This window comes from Watersipora subatra, chromosome 1 (genome assembly GCF_963576615.1).
Source record: "Watersipora subatra chromosome 1, tzWatSuba1.1, whole genome shotgun sequence".
Classification (NCBI taxonomy): domain Eukaryota; kingdom Metazoa; phylum Bryozoa; class Gymnolaemata; order Cheilostomatida; family Watersiporidae; genus Watersipora; species Watersipora subatra.
In genome coordinates, this window is record NC_088708.1 from 54420888 (window position 1) to 54445884 (window position 24997).

The 24997-nt window shown below is 34.8% G+C and overlaps 1 protein-coding gene across 1 annotated transcript; it reads left to right on the forward strand.

The window, feature by feature from the left end:
• The first annotated feature begins 12407 nt into the window (after window positions 1–12407).
• Window positions 12408–24893, forward strand: LOC137388984 (pikachurin-like). The gene is made up of 8 exons (XM_068075472.1): window positions 12408–12411; window positions 14736–14991; window positions 16883–17037; window positions 19690–19763; window positions 20155–20338; window positions 22219–22375; window positions 24323–24429; window positions 24748–24893. The coding sequence occupies exons 1-8, from the start codon at window positions 12408–12410 to the stop codon at window positions 24891–24893; spliced, it is 1083 nt and encodes a 360-aa protein (XP_067931573.1).
• Window positions 24894–24997: the final 104 nt, after the last annotated feature.

Sequence of the window (24997 nt, forward strand, 5' to 3'; positions counted from 1 at the left end):
TTGCTTATGGAGTCCACCCATAGCAATTTAGTCAAGTATCATGCTTTGAAATTCAACTCATAGAATTAGCATGCTGCCTGCTGCCGACAAGGGATCTGCATATCGTCTGTAATAAGGTTAATTGGAGACGTAAAGACCCACTCCTTGGTTGTACTGAACATTCTCCGTTAACAAGCATCAGCTAAGGAACATGTGTTATAAGAAGCATTCCGTTCTCTGCAAATTCCTGTTTTGCTGTTTAGCCTTTGGTAAGCAAACTTAAGCTAATATCTTTACTTTGACACGGGGACATATGGCTAGTATTTAGCCTAAGTTTAAAAGCTGTCATATGACTCATGGTGTCATACTTACCATCAGTAAGAAACGAAATTTTCATTGTTTAAAAGTTTGTCAGATGATTGTTATAACTGTAACTAAACAATATGTTAAAACATAGTATTTAATGGAAATTATAGCTTTGTGAATTTCATGAAATATAATTTTTATAGCATTAGTTTATACTAATTGTTCATTTAGTTGTTTGTGATAAATTAATCATCAACTGTGTGAGTGACATTAGTTTGGTAGATGTAGACATATACATGTATATACATGTGTATACATGTATATATATGTACATACATGTATATATATATATATATATATATATATATATATATATATATATATATGTATATGTAGACATATACATGTATATGTATTTTATATATATATATAAAAAACTATATATATATAGTGTTTTATATATATATATAAAAAACTATATATATATATATAGTGTTTTATATATATATATATATAATTATATTTCTCACCCGGTTAACCATTTGGGTGGTAATTTCTGCTCTAACTCGGGTCTCCTACCAGAGACCTGGGAGTTTGAGCACTCGCCTCAAGATCTTAGCTGTTCCCAATAGCGCACTTTTCTGCAACTCACCTGAGTTGATTGCTGTTGGTATTTGGGCAAGCCACATTTTATGCGCCAGTGTTATTGGTACAATGTATATGTGCATATACCTATATATATAGGTGTATGTATATATATATAAGTGTGCGTATAGAACTCTCAGTATAACCTGAAAGCTCGAGGCTGCCGGCAATTCAATGGCGCTGCAGATATTAATATTATTATTGACTAGACGGGGTCAAATCTTTCTAGCGGCTAAAAACACGTCAAGGAGTAACTAACAATACTACAAAAGCCATTTTTTGTAGTAAGTGCTTGAGCTTTCCTGTCATATTTAATAAAAATGCCAAATTAGTTATACACTCACCTTTGATTTTACAATTAGTATTGTTTATTGTTCAGCAGACATGATATCCTAGTTAAAACAATATGTCTAATACAGCTCGATTTTTCTGAGCTCAGCCCTCTCTTGGCGCAACCAATATATAAAACAAGCAGACATACTTGACGTCGCTTCGGAAAAACACAACTTGAATTATAAATTTTTTATGCGAGTAATTTTCAAACAAATACAACAAGCAAAAAAACAAACTGCAAAAATGTCAAAAATTCAGAGTAACAAAATCAAAATAGTTCTCCAGAAGTCTCTTTTTGCTAGTTTTCTGTCTGAATATGAATTTTTCGACTCAAATGCATGTTAGGAGTGATGACCTGAAACTATTTTGCACCTAAAATTTAGGAGAGTATCAAAAAAGCCACATGTAACATTTCAGACTCTCAGGAAGGTTTTTATAGGGAACATACAGATACTCGCAAACACGTACACAGAATTTCCTTCATATGTAGATACTTTTCCCTTCTCAGCATAAGGTGATGTTAACCTGCAAATCTAGTATTTATAACCAATATAACAGCATATTTTACCTGGCCATTTTAAAACATCATATAATTTTTCTGAGTAATGTGAACCTAAAATACCAAACGGCAGTAGAACTAAGGTTTTGTCTATGAAACGTGACTTTAAAAAGTTTTTTGTTGCAAAAAAACTAGCATATCGATGTCACAAGAAACTTGTTGTAGCTGCCGGAACAACAGCTCTGTCACCACATATTAAACACTCATTAAGACACAAACGAGCGAAGAATGCTATGGTACCCTGTGGAGGAAGCTTTTGGTGCTACAACGGAGCAAGCTGTATTGATGCTGGAAAAGGACGATATCATTGTATGTGTCGCGCTGGCTATGGCGGTCTCAGGTGCCAAAAAGGTAAGAAATCTTTTTTATCTGGCACATATCAGCACCTCGAGATGACATTACTCTCTACTAACAAAATAGGAACGGTTGATTTTTAGTATCGTACAGTGATAATGAGAATTAAACATTTGATATCCTTCCCTATTCTGTAAGTATAACTCTTTATTTTTAAAATTTTTTTTTAACATGAACATATTAACAACCATATTCTACACCTCATCCATATTTATATATATATTTCTCAAAGTCTGTGTGTCGTGTGTTCGTCCGAAATTCGGCTATAGCTATTATTAGAACAGCTGAGCTGGACAACGATACCGACTCAAAGTCATGGCTTACCGTCATTGGAAGCCTAACCTTATTAACTAGCTTAGTGGAGTTTTCCATGGACAATATGCCAGGCTACTAGTTTGAAAGGTACAGTTGTTTGACAAAGTTTTAAAACCTTTACAGTTGTTTTTATTTTTCTCTTAATTTATTTCAACTACACGACACACTTCTCTCATGGTATGTACTTTGAAAGTTATAATGGCAAATGTTGTTATATGTTAAATACAAATCAAATTTCTGTCCAAAGACTCTTCTATTACACGGGCAATGCCCGGTAGCACAGCTTGTATGTGCATATATCTATGACAGCATTACTAAACCATTACTATCTTTTTTTTTCTATTTTAGCCTTTGAAAGCTTCTGTCACAGTGGTAGCAGTTATGGTAGTACTAGTGTATTAGTAGCAATAGCAGTAGTAGTTGAAATAGCAGTATGAGTAGCTATAGTATTACTAGTAATAGTAGCAGTTTTCACTATATACTTACTATTCTAAGAGATGTGTTCATCCGTGGAAAAAAGATCTGCCTTAACAGTGACACTTGTGCCTCCCATCCTCTGTATTATCATACATAATCAACTACAGTATCTGCTCAGCATGTCAGTGTTGATATCATGTTAGCCTTTTTCAATATTTTCTTGTTTGCATCCCTACCAACTCATAGGTCGAGTTTTTTAACAATGAAATCATGTTTTTTATTTTTTTAAATGATAATCCTGTCTCTGCAATAGTTCTGTTTACGAGAAATAATAGAAATGATAGCTAAAATAGCCCTATACAAAAACTATACTAATTGAGCAAAAGTATATATGTTGTTCTCAAAATATACATGTAGGTTGTATGTGATTTGATTTGTACATGTTCAATAAAAACAATAGAAGCAAACCATGATAAAGGTAAGATTTGCATCCATCCCAGCAAGAAATGAGGAGTGCACACATTCTGATTTGTGATCTGGATGTCTGCAGTGCATTTGCAGATAGACCAATTAACTACTACATAAAATATTGTAAAAAATCTATAATGTTATGTTAAACAGTTTTAGCAGACTGGTATGTTACATAATGATTAAGTAAATATAGATTTTATTTTTATTAAACTTTTCTCTGTAATGAGACCAACCCTCTTGTTGTTGCTGGTAACAAGCACATCATTTACCTGCCCTCGCTGTTTACATTCTATAGGTCAGCAGCTCACTTACAAACATATGTAAAAACCATCTCGAGCATGACATATGTAACTAAAATCATTGTCTGCTAGTAAAACGGGGATTAAACGATTGGCGGTGGGTCAATTGCTTGTTTCTTTTACTTGCCATTGCTAACAGTCATTAAATATGTAACATCTTTGATGTATTTTGCAGAAATGAAAGTTATTATTCCAAGATTTACAGAGGAAAGTTATCTTCTGGTTAGAACAAAAAAGGATTCTGTGGCAGCAAACTTCACTATTCAGATGCAGTTTTATGCACAGCAGCCAACTGGATTATTAATTTACGGGGGATCTAGAGGCAGAGATTTCTTCTCCGTGACTCTCTTCAATGGATTTGTTATATATAGGTATATTTTATTGTTCTATTTTAGCCTTTGAAAGCCTCTGTCACAGTGGTAGCAGTTATGGTAGTACTAGGGTTGTTGTAGCAATAGCAGTAGTAGTTGAAATAGTAGTATGTGTAGCTATAATATTACTAGTAATAGTAGCAGTCTTCACTATATCCTTACTATTATAAGAGCTGTGTTCATCCGTGGAAAGAAGATTCCATTTTATAGGATCCGAACTCACAACATTTGGTTTAGGCTTGAGGTATGCTACCACCTGTGCCAGGTGTTCACATCCCTATAATGTAGAATAGTTGTGCACATACTTATTCTCTGTACTTTATCAGCACACACTGCCAGAGTATACTAGTAGTAGTAGTAGCAGTAGTAGTAGCAATAGTAGTAGTAGCAGTAGTAGTAGTAGTAGTAGTAGTAGTAGTAGTAGTAGTAATAGTAGCAGTGATAGTAGTAGTAATAGTAGTAATAATAGTAGTAGTAGTAGTAGCAGTAGTAGCAATAGTAGTAGTAGTAGTTTTAGTAATAGTAGCAGTGATAGTAGTAGTAATAGTAGTAGTAATAATAGTAGTAGTAGTAATAGTAGCAGTGATAGTAGTAGTAATAGTAGTAATAGTAGTAGTAATAGTAGTAGTAATAGTAGTAGTAGTAGTAAGTTTCGGTAGTCAAAGCAGTTTTACTAACGGTAATAGCAGCAGTAGTAGTTGTATATTACCAATGGGAGGAGCAGCGTGCTAGTTGAAGAGGTAGTAGTGGAGTAGTAGTAGCAATGCTAATAGCAGTAATAGTTACAGTAGTAATAATAATAGTAGGACTAGTAGTAGCAGAGGTTGCAGTAGTCAAAGTAGTTGTACTAATAATTTTAGTAGCATACATGTAGTTAATAACAGTAGACATACTAATAGTATATCTAACACACTGTCTTTGTCATGCTTTGTGATTGCTGTGATTATGAACAAACAAATATTTGGGTTATTTTTAGTAAACTAGATCAATTATACGAAATCATAATTAAAAAATTTTTAATTTGTGTACTTTTAGGTTTGATTGTGGCTCAGGAATGCTGGAACTAATTTGGTCAACTGCTATACAATTGGAGCATAAAGTCACAATGCTCTTTGGCAGAGATGGAGGTTTTGGATTCTTGTCTGTAGCAGATCAGGACGTGATTACAAAAGAATATGTGGTTAGATCGAACTTAGTGCTTTGAATTCAGTTAACGCAATACCAACAACTGCCATCTCTATTAATTTTATCAGCGTACAAACGTGTGACAAAACAATGTCCAATAATTTCACACTGACATTACTATGGTCATTCATTCATAAAATTCCTTTATGTTATATAGACACAATGAGGTCACAGATGGCTCATGAATATTACATGTAAATGTTAAAGCATCTATAGGCGCTGTAGTCTTTGTATTGACCAACTATGGTGATAAATCTCCCATGAATACCTTTGTGGTCTGCCGCAATAGCTTAATCGAGACGTTATGTCTGTAGGGAAATACAACCAGACTGGACCTTAGACCCCATTTGTACCTGGGAGGGCATCCAGTAGCTGAATCTCATCTACGTCAGACTAGAGTGTCCAAAGGGTTTACAGGCTGCATTTTGTCTATGGTATTAAATGATAATCAAATTTCTCTTCAATTCAAACCAACAGCCATGGATCTGATGGCAGGGCTCAACATTGGTAAGTCTATATAAACAGAGGCAGATGTTTTTGTAATGACTAGACTTGCGTAAGTTTTCTTCTGATATAAAGATATATATATTTATATATATATTTATATATATATTTATATATATATATATATTAAAGATATACATGTATATACCTTTAATATATACACTATATATATACTATCTTAAATATATGTATATTAAATATATATATTACAGATATAATGTATACCTTTAATATATACTTGTACATTAAAAATGTATTGTATATCTTTAATACATATATATTAAAAATATAATGTACGTTTAATATATATTAAAGATATAATGTATATTTTTAACATATATATTAAAAATATACATTATATCTTTACTATATATATTACAACTATACATGTATATATATATATATCTAAAATATATATTAAAGTTACACTATATATAATGTATTAAAGATATACATCATATCTTTAGTATATATTAGATATATAATGCATATCTTCAATATATATATATATTAAAGATATGGTGTATAATTTTAATATATGTATGTATATTTTAAATAAATGTATATATAGTAAAGATATAATGTATATCTTTAATATATATCATATAAGGTAAAGATATATAATCTTTAATATACACTATATATGTTAAAGATCCTTATAATATATATTATATAAATATTAAAGATTGTCTCTGTCTTTATCTTCTATTTATAATTTGATCTATTCCATAATTTTCTATTCTTCATTACCTACATGGTTTTTTCATCTTTATCTCTAGCTATGTTGTTAAATTCATTTACTGTATATGTTCCCTATTTCTATAACTGCCAGAATTTTATTTTTAAAATATTATCCTGCTAAATTGGTTTACTAAAAGTATTGATTCGCAAGTTAAAAATTCTCAAGGTCTTTATTGTAAATAATAGTCTATTTGGACAAAATACGTTTCTTTAACCCGAACATAATTTTTAAAGACTGTTAATTATCTATTTTTACTAGCGGAATGCCCGGCGTTGCACGAGTATTAAAAATCAGCTTTTAAACAATGAGAGGTAATGTAGTTGCCTGCTACTTGCCATTAGCTTGACACATTGCCGCTAGCTAATTTAAGTAAGCTAGTTATCTACGGCTCTTACTTATACATAGAATGATGTTGTGCCGTAACGAAGAGCGGTAGCGTATTTTCACTCACATAGCGACATATATCACCCGAGGGATCCATCAAACTTGCACAGCTAAATTGATAAGGCATTTGCCTGGCGAAGGGGAGGTTCCGAGATCAAATCTTCTGCGATACGGATTCGTCAATCCAATATTTAAATAGCTGTAGCCTGACAAACTGAACTACACAGAAGTTAAGATTTATATATATAGATTAATCCTCACTCTATGTAAACTATGATTATATATATAGATTAATCCTCACTCTATGTAAACTATGATTATATATATAGATTAATCCTCACTCTATGTAAACTATGATTATATATATAGATTAATCCTCACTCTATGTAAACAATGATTGAGAGAGTAACTAATTTCTGTGTCTATTGTTTCTGCAACTTTGCTTGGTCTGGAAAACCTTTCCTAGAATAATATATAGAGGTTTGTTATTCATTAGCTTGAAGCCTCAGTTAACTTATTATTTAGCTTGAATGACTATTGAGAGAGTTAGCTTGAGAGAGTGTGGGCGTATATTACAGAGGACTGTACAGCAAATGTTTGCCATAACTCTCATTGTGGTTCTGGCACATGCTTACCAACATCTATTTCTGGCTACAGATGTTTATGCCCTATCAGCACTTCAGGAGCCCGCTGTACTGAAAGTAGGTCGTAAGATTCATAGATCTATTTTGGTTTTACAATATTATTATATTTGTGACATCGACTAGTAGAGAATCTAGCTGCAAATCTTGGTATAATGCATTCTAATAAATATTAGGACCATCCAATATGCTTGATTTGATTTTGTTTGATTTGGTTTGATTTTATGTTTTATGTGGCTCTCCATTTACGCAACCGAACAAGGTGCTGCTACAATTTCTAGTGTTGCATATCCTAGTTATTCCTATCTCTCTCTTTAAGTATCATGTCTTGCTAGGATGTAGGCGATCATGGATTTCCCCACTTCTTATAACCATGACTGTTTTTGGCAGGCTGCAACAGTGGTTTGCCATAGCCTTCTGTTGGGTGTGTTTATTGAGACACCATCTTCAGCTAGCTGGCTGTTTGCTTGCAGAGGAGCTTCTCTGGCCTTTGTCAGGCTTTGTTTTTAGTCCTGCAGGGTTGCTAGCCACCCTCCTCATGCACGCTAGAGTGCCGATAGGAGAGCTGTTTATCCCGTTAGCCCTTATGAGTCATCCCGCTACCAATTTAAAAAAACAATTTACATTACTAGTTACTTACAGAGTTACTTACAACTCTGCTGTATACAGAGATTTGACATAGTAGAGATAACTTCTTAAAAGATTAGGTTCAGTCGGCTGTATAATAGAAAAGTTGCTACATCAATTATGTATTAAAACTAGCTGTGCTACCCGGCGTTGCCCAAGAAATAAAAAAGTCTTTGGACAGAAAATTCATTTGTATTTAACATATAAAAACATTTGCCATTCTAGCATTCAAGCTACATATCATGAGAGAAGTGTTTTGTTTAGTTGAAATAAATTAAGAGAGAAAATAAAAACAACTGTAAAAGTTTTCAAACTTTGTTAAACAACTGTAACTTTCAAACTCCATATCATGAGGAAAATGTTTTGTACAGGTCAAATAAATTAAAAATAAATAAAACAACTATAAAAAGGTTTAGATGTAAATGTGAAATAATTAGCAAGTAATAGCTAAATTAAGTCTGTTTTGCTACGATTACAATAATAGATGATTTGGTAATAATACAATGAATATGAACTGAAAAAAACAAAATAAAAATCTTGAATATGTTGAATTAATAATAACAATTCTTGCATACAAATGTGTGTGTATAAAAAAGATTACTGTTCCACTAGAAGCTATCCATCAAAACTTTGAATTCGACGATACTTGTGAAGTAAAATCAGGGCAACCCCCGAACCAGGCCTAGCAGGAGCTGAGGCTTGAATGTGGTAGCTTAGCCCCCGTCAATTTAACTATATTACTGGCACTACCAGCGTAAAAGCCGTCGATACCGACTCGCTATCACACAGCCGATAGCAGACTGTGGATATTACAACGCGACCCCTAACAAGAGCCGCTAAATCTGACTCTATATATTACAGTTGATAGCAGACTGTAGATATATCAGCGCAACTCCAACAAGAGCCGATAATACAGACTCTATATACTATAGCCGATAACAGACTATGTATATACCAGCGCACATCCAGAAAAGAGCCGATAATACAAACTTAATATAGTACAGCCGATAGCAGACTGTATATATACCAGCGCAACTCCAACAAGAGCCGATAATACAGACTCTATATACTATAGCCGAAAGCAGACTATGTATATACCAGCGCAAATCCAGTAAAAGAGCCGATAATACAGACTCTATATAGTACAGTCGATAGCAGACTGTATATATACCAGCGCAACTCCAACGAGAGCCGATAATACAGACTCTATATACTATAGCCGATAACAGACTATGTATATACCAGCGCCACTATTAAGCCAAGCTGTCTAAGATATAAAAGAAGATGTGCTGTACTTGAATAATTTGATTATATTGTTGTAGTACGTCACACCAAGCTAGCCAAATCTACACTGCTCTTCAAATGCACAAGCAACTGTTTATATAGGTAGCAGATCCAAACACAGCATATCATTGGTGGATACAAACAGTTGAAATTTCTAGGTCAAAAAGGCAGCAAATTTTTACAAGAACAAATGCTATTTACAAGGAAATATAAGACATAAAAGTTTGGCAACATTTTTTGTAATGCCTTAGTTAATATAGATAGAGAGTTAGTAATACAACAAACGATCAACAAATTTTCTTTCTCTACTTTTAGGCAATTTTCTGCTTGGGAGTCAAGAAAGCGGTTGCCTTATAATTCATCTAGCGGGCGTAGTCTAGCCTGTTCTCATCCTAGCGAGCGCCTTGGGTGCTTGGTAACCGTTGGCTTAAGTCACAATCTAAATTATTCGATTATATATATAAGCCCAGGTTAATCACTGTTAGGCACCATCCAACATGGCACTCAATTGCAAGCATTGCGACTTCTCTACCGACAAGCCACGCGCATTTCGCCGGCATGAACGCATGCATGTACACAGGTGTGCTTTGTGTGACTGTTATTTTGACCAACGGGAGAAGTTAGCTGCACATAAAGACTCCTTCCATCGGAGGTCTGTCGGCACCCAAACCGAAGGGAGGGAGAGCTGGGCTCCGCGCTCCCACAAACGGCGACCCAAGCCTCGCCCAGTGCAAGCCTACCAACCTCACTCCAGGGAGTCCAAGAGACCCAAATGGCGACCGTCACGGGACCAGGCTCCTACACCTCGCCGATCTGTGGAGTCCGTTGTGACTCGCCCCAAAATGCCACCTCCGGAGGCTTCCCCGTGCTTCAGTGACACGGATCCTCTAGGGCTGCTAGACTCGCTAGTGCACATAGCGCTATAACCTTGCGCTCACACCCCTCCGGCCCTTTTCAGGGCCACCACTATCTGATAACGAGTTGTTCTTTTGCTTTAGTGGCGAAAAATCTTGTTTGTAATTTTCTTGCCAATTTACTACATCACCCCCTTCTATTTTTGTATTCTGTCCCAGAATGAACTGGTTCGGTGTCTCTGCCTGTAATTGGTTGAGCCAGTAGCTTCCAAGGTGCGAAGGTTTTTGAGTTTGCCTCTTAGGCCGTCTGGTATGACCTTGAGAGCAAACTCCGTCAACCAAGATTGGAGCTGGGTTTCCCTCATGTGCCGTTGGAGAATGGCAGCTGGGGTAATCCTTTTTTATTGAGTTCACATCTAAATCTAACTTTCCAGATTCTTCCAAATACAGTTTGATCCGCCTTTCGTGTTGTACTGTTAACTTCCCATTTCGCAGCATTTCATAAGTTTGATAAGGGAGCGATTTGGTGATACGGTACGGACCGACATATTTCGGCTTGAGCTTTGTTCCTTTGCCTCCTGAGTAAAATGATTTGAGCCAAACTCGATCCCCCTTCTTAAAGGTTGAAGGTTCATCGCTGTTGGTTGTTCGCATCATCTACTGCTGTTGCCGTAGTCGCTGGCCTGTCTCTTGTAGGTTAGTTTGCAGCTGAGTGGCATATTCCGCTTCAGTAAGCGTTTCTGATATTATACCTCCGCGTACCAGTGTTTCAGGCAATGTAGTTTCCTTTCCGAACATCATGTAATTTGCCGTTTCTTTAGTGATGCGATGTGGGGATGCCCGGACTGCCCTCATGATTTGTGGCAGTAACTCGTTCCATTCTCGGTGTTCTGTACCACAGAGGAGTGCTCGTAGCAAATTCCCCAACGTACGATTCAGCCTTTCGACCACAGAATTTCCTTGTGGATGATATGGGGTGGTTCGGGTTTTCTTGTTTCCCCACAGCTTGCAACATTCGGCAAACACATGCAACTCGAATTGACTTCCCTGATCGCTATGTATGACTTCCGGTACGCCGAAGTAGGAAAACACTCTCTCGTCCAATGTCTTGGCAACTGTTTCTGCCTTGCCATCTGGAATGGGAATGGCATCATACCACCTTGTAAAATGATCTGCTAAAACCAATATTTGAGTGTTTCCTCGGGTTGTTTCTGGGAATGGTCTGCACAGGTCGACAGCCACCACCTGCCAAGGTCTTCCTGCGTAAAGATGATTTCTCTTTGAGCTGTTTTTATGTGTAATTTGCTTTGGTTGTTGACATTTTTGGCAATGGGCAACAGATCGCCGCACATCCCCTGTCATTCCTGGTCAGTACCAAAGTAGTTTCAACTGTTCCAAAGTTTTATTAAAGCCGAAGTGAGCCTGTCGGTAAACAGCTTGAATGGCACTCTTACGCGGCTCATATGGACAAATAGCTAGACGTCTGCGCTGTCCTTTTGTTGGAAGCATGATGCACAGTACCCCATTTGAATTCAACTGCAATAGCTTTTGCATATTAGCCAGACGCTTGGTGACCCAGCTGGCTTGTTGTGTTTCTGGTTCGATTCCCTTAACAATCGCATGGTAAACAGGCCCAATGTCTGCATCGGCCTGCTGTTGACTGGCTAAATCAGCTAGTTGGAGCGAGTGGATGTGTTGCTCAACTACATGGGAACTCATGCAGCTGCACTGCTGACAATCTGTGCAGGACTGCCGGCTGAGCCCATCTGCATTATTATGTTTCAAACCTTTACGGTGACTCAGCTCAAAATCATATTCTGATAAGGCCTCAATCCAACGTGCGAGCTGTCCGACAGGTGTAGGGTTGCGCAGCAGCCAAGTCAAGGAGGCATGATCGGTACGTATCAAGAACTTTCGCCCATACAACTGGGGACGGAAATGTTTGACAGCCTTCACAATGGCTAGCAACTCCTTTTGGGTGACACAGTAGTTCGCCTCCTCAGGCTGGAACATCTTTGAGTAGTACGCAATTACTTGTTCCTTGCCATCTTTTATTTGCGACAAAACCGCACCAGTACCCACTTGACTGGCATCGGTATCCAAGATGAAGGTTTTAGAATAGTCGGAATATGCCAGTATGGGTGACTGTGTCAAGCGTTCTTTCAATGCATCAAAAAAAGTCTGACACTTGTACCTCCTGATACTGGTACAAATGTAAAAATGAGATATCGTACTGTCTCTGTCTGACTGAACCACGAGAAAATGTGGAGGCTCTTCCTACGAAAATACTACAATTGTATGCTTGAAAATAACAGGCCTTGGCCGCGGATATAGCAATTGAACCTTACAAAAAACCAAAAATAGAAGTTCAAGAAAATGGGAGAAAGCATCGCGTTTCACAGAATTAATATAATTCCTAGAGTTTCAAATAATATGTCATTTAGTGTGTGCATTCGCTATACACACGCTAAATCCACAGATTCAAAACTTGCGGTTGCAATCTCCATGAGATCAAATCCATCACACTGCAGAATTTTAAACTCGAAGATTTTTATAGCTTTTGCTGGACATACACAGACACAAACTTTGAGAAATATGTATATATAGATATAGCCACACAGAACTTATGAATTAGATTCTGCCATCTGCTCAGTTTTATATTTTAATGTCACCTATTCTTCTGCTGTATCTACTTACCTACCAATTTTTCACCACCCTCCCTTTACTCCTCACCTGCTAAATTCTTCTCTATCTCCAAGCAAAACCAGATTTATCAGGTCATAATTCTTAGATTCTGTTACTAGACGGTGTTCAGTGAGATCACAAAACAAACAAATTCTGTCAGTATATGATAAGTTAGAAGTCAGAATTATCAAAATGACGCCTCTTCCAATGCAAGCAAAATTGGTTGAAGAATCTTTAGCTAATTTTGAAGTGAAATTAAATTGAGAGTAAAGCAATTCATGGTAAAAAACTTTCATTCTCAACCTAATTCTTAAAAAACTGTTCTTAAAAACCAGACTAGACTTGTTATGTGTTGTTAGCAGGCTCATTCTGTGAGCTACTACTAACATAGCTGTGTGTTGGCTTAATATTTCTTAATTAATAAAGACTCTTTTGTGAGTTTTCTTGTAGCTTTTTTCGACTTTTATTATTTAAACTTGTCAACCATCAATTCCAGATAATATGTGCAGTAATTTAGCCAAGTGAGTAAGACAAACAAAAGAGACATTATTTCTTGAATATTATATCATTTCATGCTCTTCCTGTAACCAGGAAAGGATTATATATGGAAAAGGTTTGTCTCCTTTGATGGTAATAATAGCGAACAAGCATACAGCAGCGCCTGTAGTCTTGTCTAACTAGACATTGGTTGGCTTACTGAGCAGATGAACTAAATAGGCTAGCCCACGATATACAGAGTACAGAGCAGGTAAAATAAACTAGACCCTCATTGTTGGAAACTAAAATTCCCATTTACAACATTGTTACTTATTGTGAATTTAGTCAATAGCCATAAATTATATATTAAACTAAAAAGTAATCTTTTATTGATGGTACGGTGTTGTTCAAAATAAACTGGACACCTTTGTTGTAAAACTAAAATTCTCATATACAACATTGTTACTCATTGTGAATTCAGTCACTGGCCATAAATTATATAGGAAATTAATCCTCATTTTATCCTGATTTCAAATATGTAAAAATACAACGTAAAATGTAAAATTACGTTTATGAATGACTCAATGCATGCCCGACGTTGCACAGGTAGGAAATAATAATAAAATAACCTGAAAAAAAGGTTTTTGAACAAAAAATTACTTTTACTCAACATATAAAACATTTAATACTCTACCCTTTAAATGAGGTTGTTGGTTTATTTCTGTGTAATGCGTATATTTTTGTGTACTGTGTTTATTTCTGTGTAAATCATACCGTACCGACTGCACTGCCTACTGCAGCTTTATTTTGATTGCAATACTTTTGTTGACCATGTGATTTTGAGCATTTTTTAAGTATTTTTCTTCTGGTATGGCTTCACGCATATTTCTAGGTGAAGTGTTAAGCGTGAAGCCATGAAAGATTGGCAGGTGTAATAAGTATGTGCACAACTTTTTTTATGGTATAGCCAGTTGGACAGTGTATTAGAGTAATGCCTGTCTGCAGAACTAGAGGTTTCAAGTTCAAGATTTTTCATTCCCAAAACTTAATCGCTATAGCTGGACATGTGAACAGACAGCCAGAATACAGATAAACACTGAAATATTTCAATCCATTTAAAAAACAATTGAAGATAACAATCTGTACAAACATGATCACGCCATATACATTTTTATTTGCTTTATTTCATGTCAAATACATGTATAGAATTTTAGTTTTGCCTTAAAAGGGTCAGGTTAAGTTCAGTTCATTTTACACACCACTGTATTACCACTGTTGTTAAACATTTTAATGCTGATTGCAGATGAAGCAGTTAGTGATACAAGCTATATTCCTCAGTTCTCAGAAGACTCCTACCTTAGATACAGCAGCCTTCCAAAGCCTATCTCTTCCGTTACCGACATCAGCCTTCGACTAAAACCATTAACTTATGCAAACCAACTCTTGTTCTATTCAGGCTCAACCGGGTCACCCAGAAATGGTGACTTCATAGCTCTTCAGCTAGTATCCGCATATGTGCTTTTAGTCTTAGATTTGGGAGGCGGAGCCATCACAGTCAGGTAACTTTATACAGACCTGCCTATGTAGTACTCTTATTAGCCTAGGTTCTAAAGTCAATTCTGCAGATAGGCTGTACATCTGGCGTAATAACTACAAACACATATCATTCGTGTTAAATTAGTTATAAACTCATTTTGTAATAATTGTATCCTGCCTAAATAGAATTTTATTCTGTTTGTATATGATGGAATAGTTTTAGGATTAGACACTCATAATGTGATTACAGCAGATGCATGAACATTATGAGTATACTAGTTGTGCTACTCGGCGTTGCTCGGGTATTAAAATCAGCTTATGAACAATGAGAGGTAATGAGTGTTGCTTGCCACTTGCTGTTAGCCTGGCACATTGCCGATGGAAAATTTTAGTAAGCTTACTAATAAGAGCTATGGCTTCTACGGAGCTACGCCATGACTTTACGTCATGCCCGAAAGTGTAGCGTATTTGCTCCCAGATAGCGACATATATCGCATAGCGAATCTATCAAGCTTGTGTTACTGCGTTATTAAGATAGTCGGACTGGCTACCAGGAGGTTCCGAGATCAAGTCTTCTGCTTTACGGATTCTTTATTCCAAGATTTTAATAGCTATAGCTGGACATATACAATGATGAATACACAAACTTTGAGAAATATATATAGATAGATTTCTACTACCTGCGGCGTATATGCCAAGGAATTTAATAAAAACAATGATTGCTAAGATGACTGCTATTCTGTGTTAAGACTTCTAGACCTAGCAAACTGCTACCCATCAAGTCACACAGAAGATACCTGTTCATCTTTTTTCTATTGTCATTAATTTAGACACTGGTTTAGTTTCCCCTTTAGAATGGGTTTTTCTGTAAGGTTCAGCTATCATAGCTTAAAAACTTTAAAATATTTATAGAGATCTCGGGCTATGGCTTTTGCTGATGCATGGCCACACGATTGCGTATTATTTGTAAAAACCCTACTCAACTCAGTTAGCCCGGACGTATATATAATACACACAAAATTCAATCACCACATTTATTCAAGTGCAACATGCATGCATATACAAGTCACATCTCACATTTGACATGAAATTTGACAATTTGCTTAACATCGTTTATTCATTGCAATCACATAACCTGGTATATTTATGCTTTGCAGCTGCTCCCATATTCTTCGACAAGCTCTGCAACCTTCAGTTTAAAAACAGCATTATAACATAAACGCTTGCTTTTAAAAGCCACAATGCCAGAAAAACTTTACAAATAAAATGGTTTTGTTGTTATTTGTTGTATATCAGTAACATCACAGTTATGTGCAAAGGCGTATTTTAATTAGGTCTGTATTCCAAAGGCGATAGCTTGTAGAAAACAATAGCGAGGCAATACCTCGGAAAAATTTATTCGCATGCAAGTCACGCCAGACTTTTTGGGTGGTGTTTTGGAACAAAAATGTGAGTTATACTCAAATAAATACAGTAAATATTAAATAATAAGTCAACAATAATCATAAGTCAACAAAAATAATCATAAGTCAATAATTTAAATATAGTAAAATTATAAAGAACTAAAGGGAAAAGAAGCGATTACAAATATTCAAAGTTGACTAAATACAAATTTATGGTAATTAAAGATATTAAAGGTTAGCAAACGTGAGTCAGGATCGAAAACACATTTACCGTAAAACCTCAAATTGAACGCCATGGCACTCTATTCATGGGGTTCAATTAGAGGTTTTACAGTACTTCATCTACAAGGGAAAAATCTGACTTATAAATAAATAAATATGATAAATGATTAGTTACTACTCAGTGTCACAAGATTTATTACCCTCCAAGATGCGGAGAAATGCATTACAAGAACAGTGCATATCACAGCTCATCATTGGTCTCTCTGATGTAACCCTTTTACTGTCACAGGTCTGAGCTACCTCTGATATTGAACGAGTGGAGTGACATAACTGTGAAGAGGAAGCGTACAGACATTGTATTGACTGTTGATGACCAGCTGCCAAAGTCTGCGACAAGCCCTGGTAGCTATGTTGAACTGAACACAGATGGAATGATATATTTAGGTATTCAATCTTAACTGTTAGATTTCGCTCCTCAAAATATAAACCCTAGCATCCTATCACAAAGAGATTAATAAACCTAACTATTGAACCATGGAACAGCAGGCTAAAAGGTACTACAGGCTATATAAGTTGGATGTTAACGCTAAAGTAGGAACAGCTGGTGGAATGTTTTCAGCTCACTAATATGTAGATAACTAAAATTGTCACCGAAATGCTGAAAGCAGACCCTGAGTGCTATAAATACTAAGTCTCCATGAAGTGATGGCGTAATGACACACCTCCATATGCCACTGCAATACCATCATGGAATTTTGCTATCATTCTGTCATGATTCAGTGTCGCTGTTTGAAAGCGAAACACCAATGCAATGCACTATAAGTGCGTCATGGATTTAGCCTTAGCAACCAACGACATCGCACTTGTACATGCGCATAGGACTTTCTTTCCTGTTGCTTCCTATGCAGGCACATGCACAACCATCACTCTACTATTGTAGTGCTCTATGGAAATGTGATCTACTTGTCAGCCCAGTGTAGCGCTACGGCGCTAGCACACCCAGGTGTCACTACATTATCGCTGTATCAAAACTTAGTAAAACACTTGTCATTAGCAAGTCGCAAGGCTTTTTGCCATTTCTCAGGCACCCATTTCAACATTGAGACTCGTCTCCCCTCTCTTATATATATTTTGATAAGTTTATCTACTTATCTACTCAGAATTAAATTTTCAATGAACGTGCAACTGATAAGATACTTTTAGATGAGCTTCCACAAAATTTTAGTTAATTTTATCAGAAAGCATTAGTATTTTTTTATCATTTACGATTGTTTTTGGTGTTTTAAGTGATCTGACTGCCAGGGTGTGTCAACATTAAAATTAGTAAAAGTTGATCACGGTTAAAAGGTTCAGATCAAGCAAAAGTGTGATTATGATGTCTCTAGTTGCAAAGAGTCCGAATAGAGGCGCGTAACATTGTAGCTTGAACGCAATAGCTGGTATCAACTATAGCAACGATAGCAACTAGTGACGTTATTTCACTCGTATTTTTCTTCTGAGCATTTTAATTGCGATCAAGTTTTGTTGATTTTAATCTTTAAACATCCTGGCAGTCAGATCACCTCAAACATCAAAAACAATTGCAAATGAAAGAAAAGTCTTATTATTACGTTTATAATTGCACTTCAACATTGCACTTCGCAAATGATAGAAAAATACTGATTCTTTCTGATAAAATTTACTAACATTTGGTGCAAGTTTAGCTAACTTCATGTTAACTAACTGGTAGATACAGAGCCACATCTACAGTAGACCTTGTGTGTGTGTGTCTCTCTCTCTCTCTCTCAAACATGTGATAGTCCCTTGAGAGTTTTCTAATTAGTGTAATTATTTCTTATCTAAACGCCTAGAATACCTGATCTTAGTTTCTTGCATAGTTCTTTATGAGAGCAACTTTGGCCTAGTGGTTGAGCACACCTGACAACAAACAACAGGTTGGTGTTCAATTGTCCAAAAAAGTCACTGGTGATGACAGAAATGACATCCAACCTGCAATTGCTTTTTGCAACTAGGCATGTCTCCAGTCATTGAAGTTTCCTTGCCTCTGGGCTCAGACATGTCCAGCTAAAATCGCAGAGCCTATGTTAGTGTAATATAGTGTTACACTAACATGTGTTAGGGCTCTTTAAAACATGCATAGCCTCTGCTCGCAGTAAGCTAAGCAGAGATACATGATCTTTAAGGAATTCTAAGCTACTGCTCAAACGCAGTGGCTTCCTATTCACTCCTACAACTAATATGGAGCCTCTGTGTATGCGCTCTTTGATTTATTTTATCATAAAATAAATATAGCACATTCATTTTCTAATAAAATATAAACTATATACTTTTGCGTATTGATTTGTTTGTTTAGTTATTTAATTATTTGTGTTCATTAATACAATATTAATACAATATTATTACAATATTAATACAATACAATATTAATATAATATTAATACAATATTGATACAATATCAATACAGTACCAATACAGTATTAATACAATATTATTACAATATTAATACAATACAATATTAATATAATATTAATACAATATTGATACAATATCAATACAGTACCAATACAATTTTAATACGATATTATTACAATATTAATACAATATTAATACAATATTAATACGATATTATTACAATATTAATACAATACAATATTAATATAATATTAATACAATATTGATACAATATCAATACAGTACCAATACAATATTAATACGATATTATTACAATATTAATACAATATTAATACGATATTGATACGATATTATTTCAATATTAATACGATATTAATACAATATTATTACAATATTAATGCAATATTAATACAGTATTAATACGATATTAATACAATATTAATACAATATGCTGGTTTTTAAATAGCTTTTAGAAAAAATTTAATCCAACCTACTTGTACGGAGGTATCAGTTGATTAGCAACTGATGTGCGACTAGCAGAAAGCTTGGACCATAAATAAACAAGAGAAGGCAAGTCAAATAGGGAATCATCCACTTTTGTTTAAACCTTTTTACGTTACACACAAACATCCTTTGGGCTACAGATAGTCATGTAAATAATTACTGTTGTTGTTCTTACACAGGTGGTCACGCAGATATCGAACAAGTAGCAAGAAAAGTAAATGCCTCAAGCTCTTTTCAAGGATGTATCATGCAAGTAGGTCTTATATGTACACTTCAACATCTGTCAGCAATTATAAAACGCGCGATTATAAAATGTATAATAAAATTATCAAATGTGCAATCATAAAATAAAATTATGTACAATTATAAAATGTATAACTGCAATGTACAATTATCACTGTTATAATAGTAATTATTATATAATTTTATTTAGTATTTATTTATTGTATTGTTTCTGATTATAACAATTGTTATGTACAACTACAATGTACAATTATACAGTTAAATTATAAAATGCATAATAAAACTACAAAGAGTACAATTATAAAATGTTTTATGTACACTTCAACGTCTAAAACAGCTAATTTCCTTAATATCTAATGTAACATAAAAGCTAAAATTGGAATCATCATATTTGTTGTTAGGCAATTGTGAACGGACTGCTGCTGCTAACTAGAGAAGCTACTGATGGTATAAACATATGGTCTTGTCAACATCGCTGCCAACAAAAGGGCATTTGCAGCGAAGGCAGCAGATGCATTCCAGACAGGGAGACATTCAGTTGCGCTTGTCCTCTGCATAGAAGTGGGGAGAGGTGTGACATACAAGGTCTGTATAACAGCTAGTCATAGACAATTAACTTTAGTTGATTATTTGCTTGAACCAGAAACATATGACATTAAATTTTTTATTGAATTTAAAGCAACAGAGACATTAATAATCAGCAAATATCAGCAAATCAGTTTTTATTCCAATAAATTGGCAAGTTATAGGTATGTGCAATTCTTTACAATATTTGATGCAAAATTCAAATGTTGCACAGAATAGGTATTGTAACACTAAATTGTATTGTAAAACTATATTGCATTGTAAAACTATATTGTATTGTAAAACTATGCTGTATTGTAAAATTATATTGTATTATAAAACTATATTGTATTGTAAAATTATATTGTATTGTAAAACCATATTGTATTGTAAAACTATATCGTATTGTAAAACTATATTGTATTGTAAAACTATATTGTATTGTAAAATTATATTGTATTGTAAAACTATATTGTATTGTAAAATTATATTGTATTGTAAAACTATATTGGATTGTAAAATTATATCGTATTGTAAAACCATATTGTATTGTAAAATTATACTGTATTGTAAATTAAAAACTTACTTTAATCTGTCAATTTTTTGTGGAAAAATAAAATTTATTCAAGTAAATGTAAAAGTGATTTTAAACACTATTTGTCACACCATTTATTCAAATTTAGTGGGTAACTGTTGCCCTATTTTGGTTATATTATTGTTGTAGAGCAAGATTTTTAAAAACTTTCCTATTTGAAATTAAATTATTTTCAATGAAGTAATACATATATAGAGCTAATAACCAAGAGCGATGACTCCTTGTTGGCTGGTCGCATTCTGGTGTGTGCTAAAAAATGATACTTAGTTTTTTTGAGTTTGACATATTACAGCAATTTGTGAGTTGTTCTACAGCTTATTTATTAGGTATGTTATTGACTACATGCCCCTGACAATATGCTCCTATGGGATCATTTATTGTAGATCCAATTCTTGGCAGTTCACCACAATTTACAGGAGCAAGTTTTCTTGTTATCAGCAACGATAGCATCACTAACAAGTATGTATTCGTATAATATTTGCTGCCTAAATTACTCAAGTCGCGTCTCTAATCTGCCTGACCATCTGTTACATTATTTTATCACCAGAAAAAGAATAGCCCTCATACCAGACACCAACACCTTGCCAATCTACATTATGGAACAGTGTTATGCAAAAAGAGCTTTCTCTTTTAATACACATAATTTACTTTACTATTTCTTTGTCTCATGGTCTAATTTGTTGAAAACGGTTGGTGATAATAAATTTAATATCTATCTATATAAATCTCAAAGTTTGTGTAGTTTTGTTTGTTCAGCTACAGCTACTAAAATTTAGGAGTGAAATATCTGTTTCACGCTGGATTTGATCTCAGAACCTCCCATTCACCAGGCAAATATCTTACCAATTAAGCTACATAAGATGCATTGAGTCATTAATTACATTCCTACTTCCTCAGAAAAACCACTACAACTTATACCAGACACCAATACCTATCAATACCTATCAATACCTATCAATACCTATCAATACCTATCAATACCTTTCAATACACATAATTTGACTTTACTGTTCTTTATTTTATATCTCATCGTCTAATTTGTTTTGAACAGCATTAACCTGTGATAATAAAGTTCAAACCTATTTATCACCATAAATTTTTGCATTTTGTTACACAGCATTAGAAATGCTGTATATGAATTCTTTCATATAAATGAAAGCATATTCCACCTCTTCATGACATTTTATATGCGTTTAGAATAATTTCAAAATAACTCCTTGGTTATGTTTTAGTATCGCAAATGATTCTTGGGCTATTTGTGTGCACCTGCAAATGACTTGCACAAGCTGTGTCATTCTGTGGATAGGACAAAAGAGTGTTACTAACAAGGGTGACTATTTGCTGGTTGCTATCGATGATGCCGGAAATCTCTATGTAGAGTTTGACCTCGGAGGTGGAGCAGTTAACGAGACTTACCCAAAGGTGATCAATGATGGAGAATATCACATCATCAGAACTAATAGGTTTGTCAGCGATAGGAAGTCAAATCAGTAATGTGAGAATAATTTGATGACCTCAAGTTCTAGCGCATATTTGTAAATTTAGTTTAAAAAACTTAAATGACTTGAAGATTTCTGTTCTGCAGCAGGTTTGCTTCGGCTGCGTAAAGCTTGTAACAATACTAGCTGAATATCCGACGTTGCACAAGTAATAAAAAAGTTTTTGCGCAGAAAGTTCATCTTTATTTAACAAACTACATTTATCATTCTAAATGAAAGCATTTATCTTTTGTTTTTGTCATCTGTGTGTCCAATTATAGCAATTAAAATTTAGCAATGAAAAATCCAATTGGTACTGGGATTGAACTTGAAGCCTCCAGTTCTGCAAATAGATATTTTTCCAATACACTGCGCTGTCCAACTGGCTATACTATGAAATAAATTGTGCACATACTCATTACACATTCCAGTATTTCATGGCTTCACGCTTAACACTTTAGCTAGCATTATGCTAGAATTATTGGCCAGTAGATGAATGCTTAAACTCACATGGGCAGCAAGACTATTGCAGTCAGTATTAATAGAGCTGTAGAAGGCACTGCAGCCGGTACGGTATGACTTACACAGAAATAAACACAGTAGTGTACACGCAGGTAAACTAACACCTTCATATAAAGGCTAGAATGGTAAATGTTGTATATGTTGATTGAAAATAAATATTCTGTGCAAAAACCTTTTTATAATCCATTCAACGACGGGTGCTCACCTAATTTGTTTATATATTTGATTATTTTTATATTTGGCCAGTGTGTTTGAGCTGTTTGAAAAAACATTGCCCTTTTTCAAAATTGAACTGGATGCGTTCAGATGCACAGATGCGTAATCATGAGCACTTTGATTGGGAGCTGCAATAAGTATGAGCGCTATGCTTTGGTGGAGCAAGATAGCCGCACGGAGTTGTGGATTGAGTGTGTGTTAAGTGTTCCCAACAAATTGGGTTTTCAAGTTCAACCCATAACCAAGCATAGTTTTCTTTGCTAAATTCTAATTGGTAAAACTGGACACAGGGTTTAACAAAAGGCAATAAGATAAACACTAAAACTTATATATACACGCATATATATATATGTATATACATGGACATTATGATGGTTCATATGCCTACTGGGGAGCCCGCCACTCTAAAAATGTGTAATACCCACTTGCTATTAGCCTGGCACATAACCAATGGATAATTTGAGTAATCTTACTAATAAGAGCTACCAGCTTCTCGTCACATTACGCCATCACCCTGCGTAGTAACAGAAAGCCGTTGCGTATTTGCTCTCATATAGTGACATATATTGCCTAGGAATCTATCAAGCTTGTGTGGGTGAATTAAAAAGGCGTTCGACTGGTGAACCAGAGGGTCCGAGACAAAATCTTCTGCGATATGGATTCTTTATTCCAAGTTTTAATAGCTATAGCTGGAATGACACACCAACATTGAAAAATACATATATAAATATGGCATAAACTTAATAAACTTATAGCACACACATAAACAAACACCTTCGTTTAAAAGTTAGAATGGTATGTTGATTTAAAATACATGTAATTCTTTTGAGCAAAAACTTTTTTATTACCCGTGCAATGCCGGGCACTCAACTAGTCTTTACTATAATAAGAGTTGCATTTGTCTGTCTAACTGTCAGAAGCCGTAGTTTGAGATTGGGAAAAAATATTGCCTCTCACGAGATTCGAGCTTATGTTCATTGACGTCACTTCTTTAATTCAATTATTAATTCAGAAAAAAACACTAGGTGTCAATATCTCTATCACGTGTTAAATTTTCTTCAATAAAGACAGTGCTTTATCGAGTTTACTGAACTCGGCATAGAAGATTATAGTGTTCCTAAATTTTTTATAAAGTGGTAGTTTATTAACATACTTCTAGAATGGTACACTACTGTTATTGCTACCATATTTTAGGAATAAAGACTTTGCCTCTCTGAAAGTTGGCTATCACGATTATCTGATATTCAGAGATTTACCTAAAGGATACACAACACTCAATGCTGATAGTGACCTATATATTGGTAGGTATTCTCTTCCTGTTTTTATTAATATAACATACTACAGTGTTATACATACATACTATCAATCTACATACTGGTAGAATATTTACTCGATGTGTTTGTCTATATAATGGTACAATATTTTTTTGTTTTCATGCTAGTAGAATATTTTCTGTTGATTTTTGTATATGTAATGATAGATTATTTCCTTGAAGCTTTTGGGCGTCAAATTATCTCTGAGGTCGGTCGGCTACTGCATTTGTTAGTTTTTTCATGTCAGATGTCCATCTACAGAAATGATGTGCTGAATTTGGATGGAAGCTATTTGTTTACTTGTAGGTGGATATCCTCCAGGGAAGGGCGTTGCTACCTACAAACACCTAGTGGGCTGTATTAGTTATCTTGAGATAGGCGACTTTGAAGTTGACCCTGTAGCGGCAGCCATTGGCGGGGAGAACATACAGAAATGTCCTACAGAATTATGACTACGAATTAAAGGTATCCATCTATAAACTCCTGCAAAATCATACGAAAACTCAACATAACTTTGTTCCTAATATTCCTTGAGGAATAATGTTTAAAAACCTTT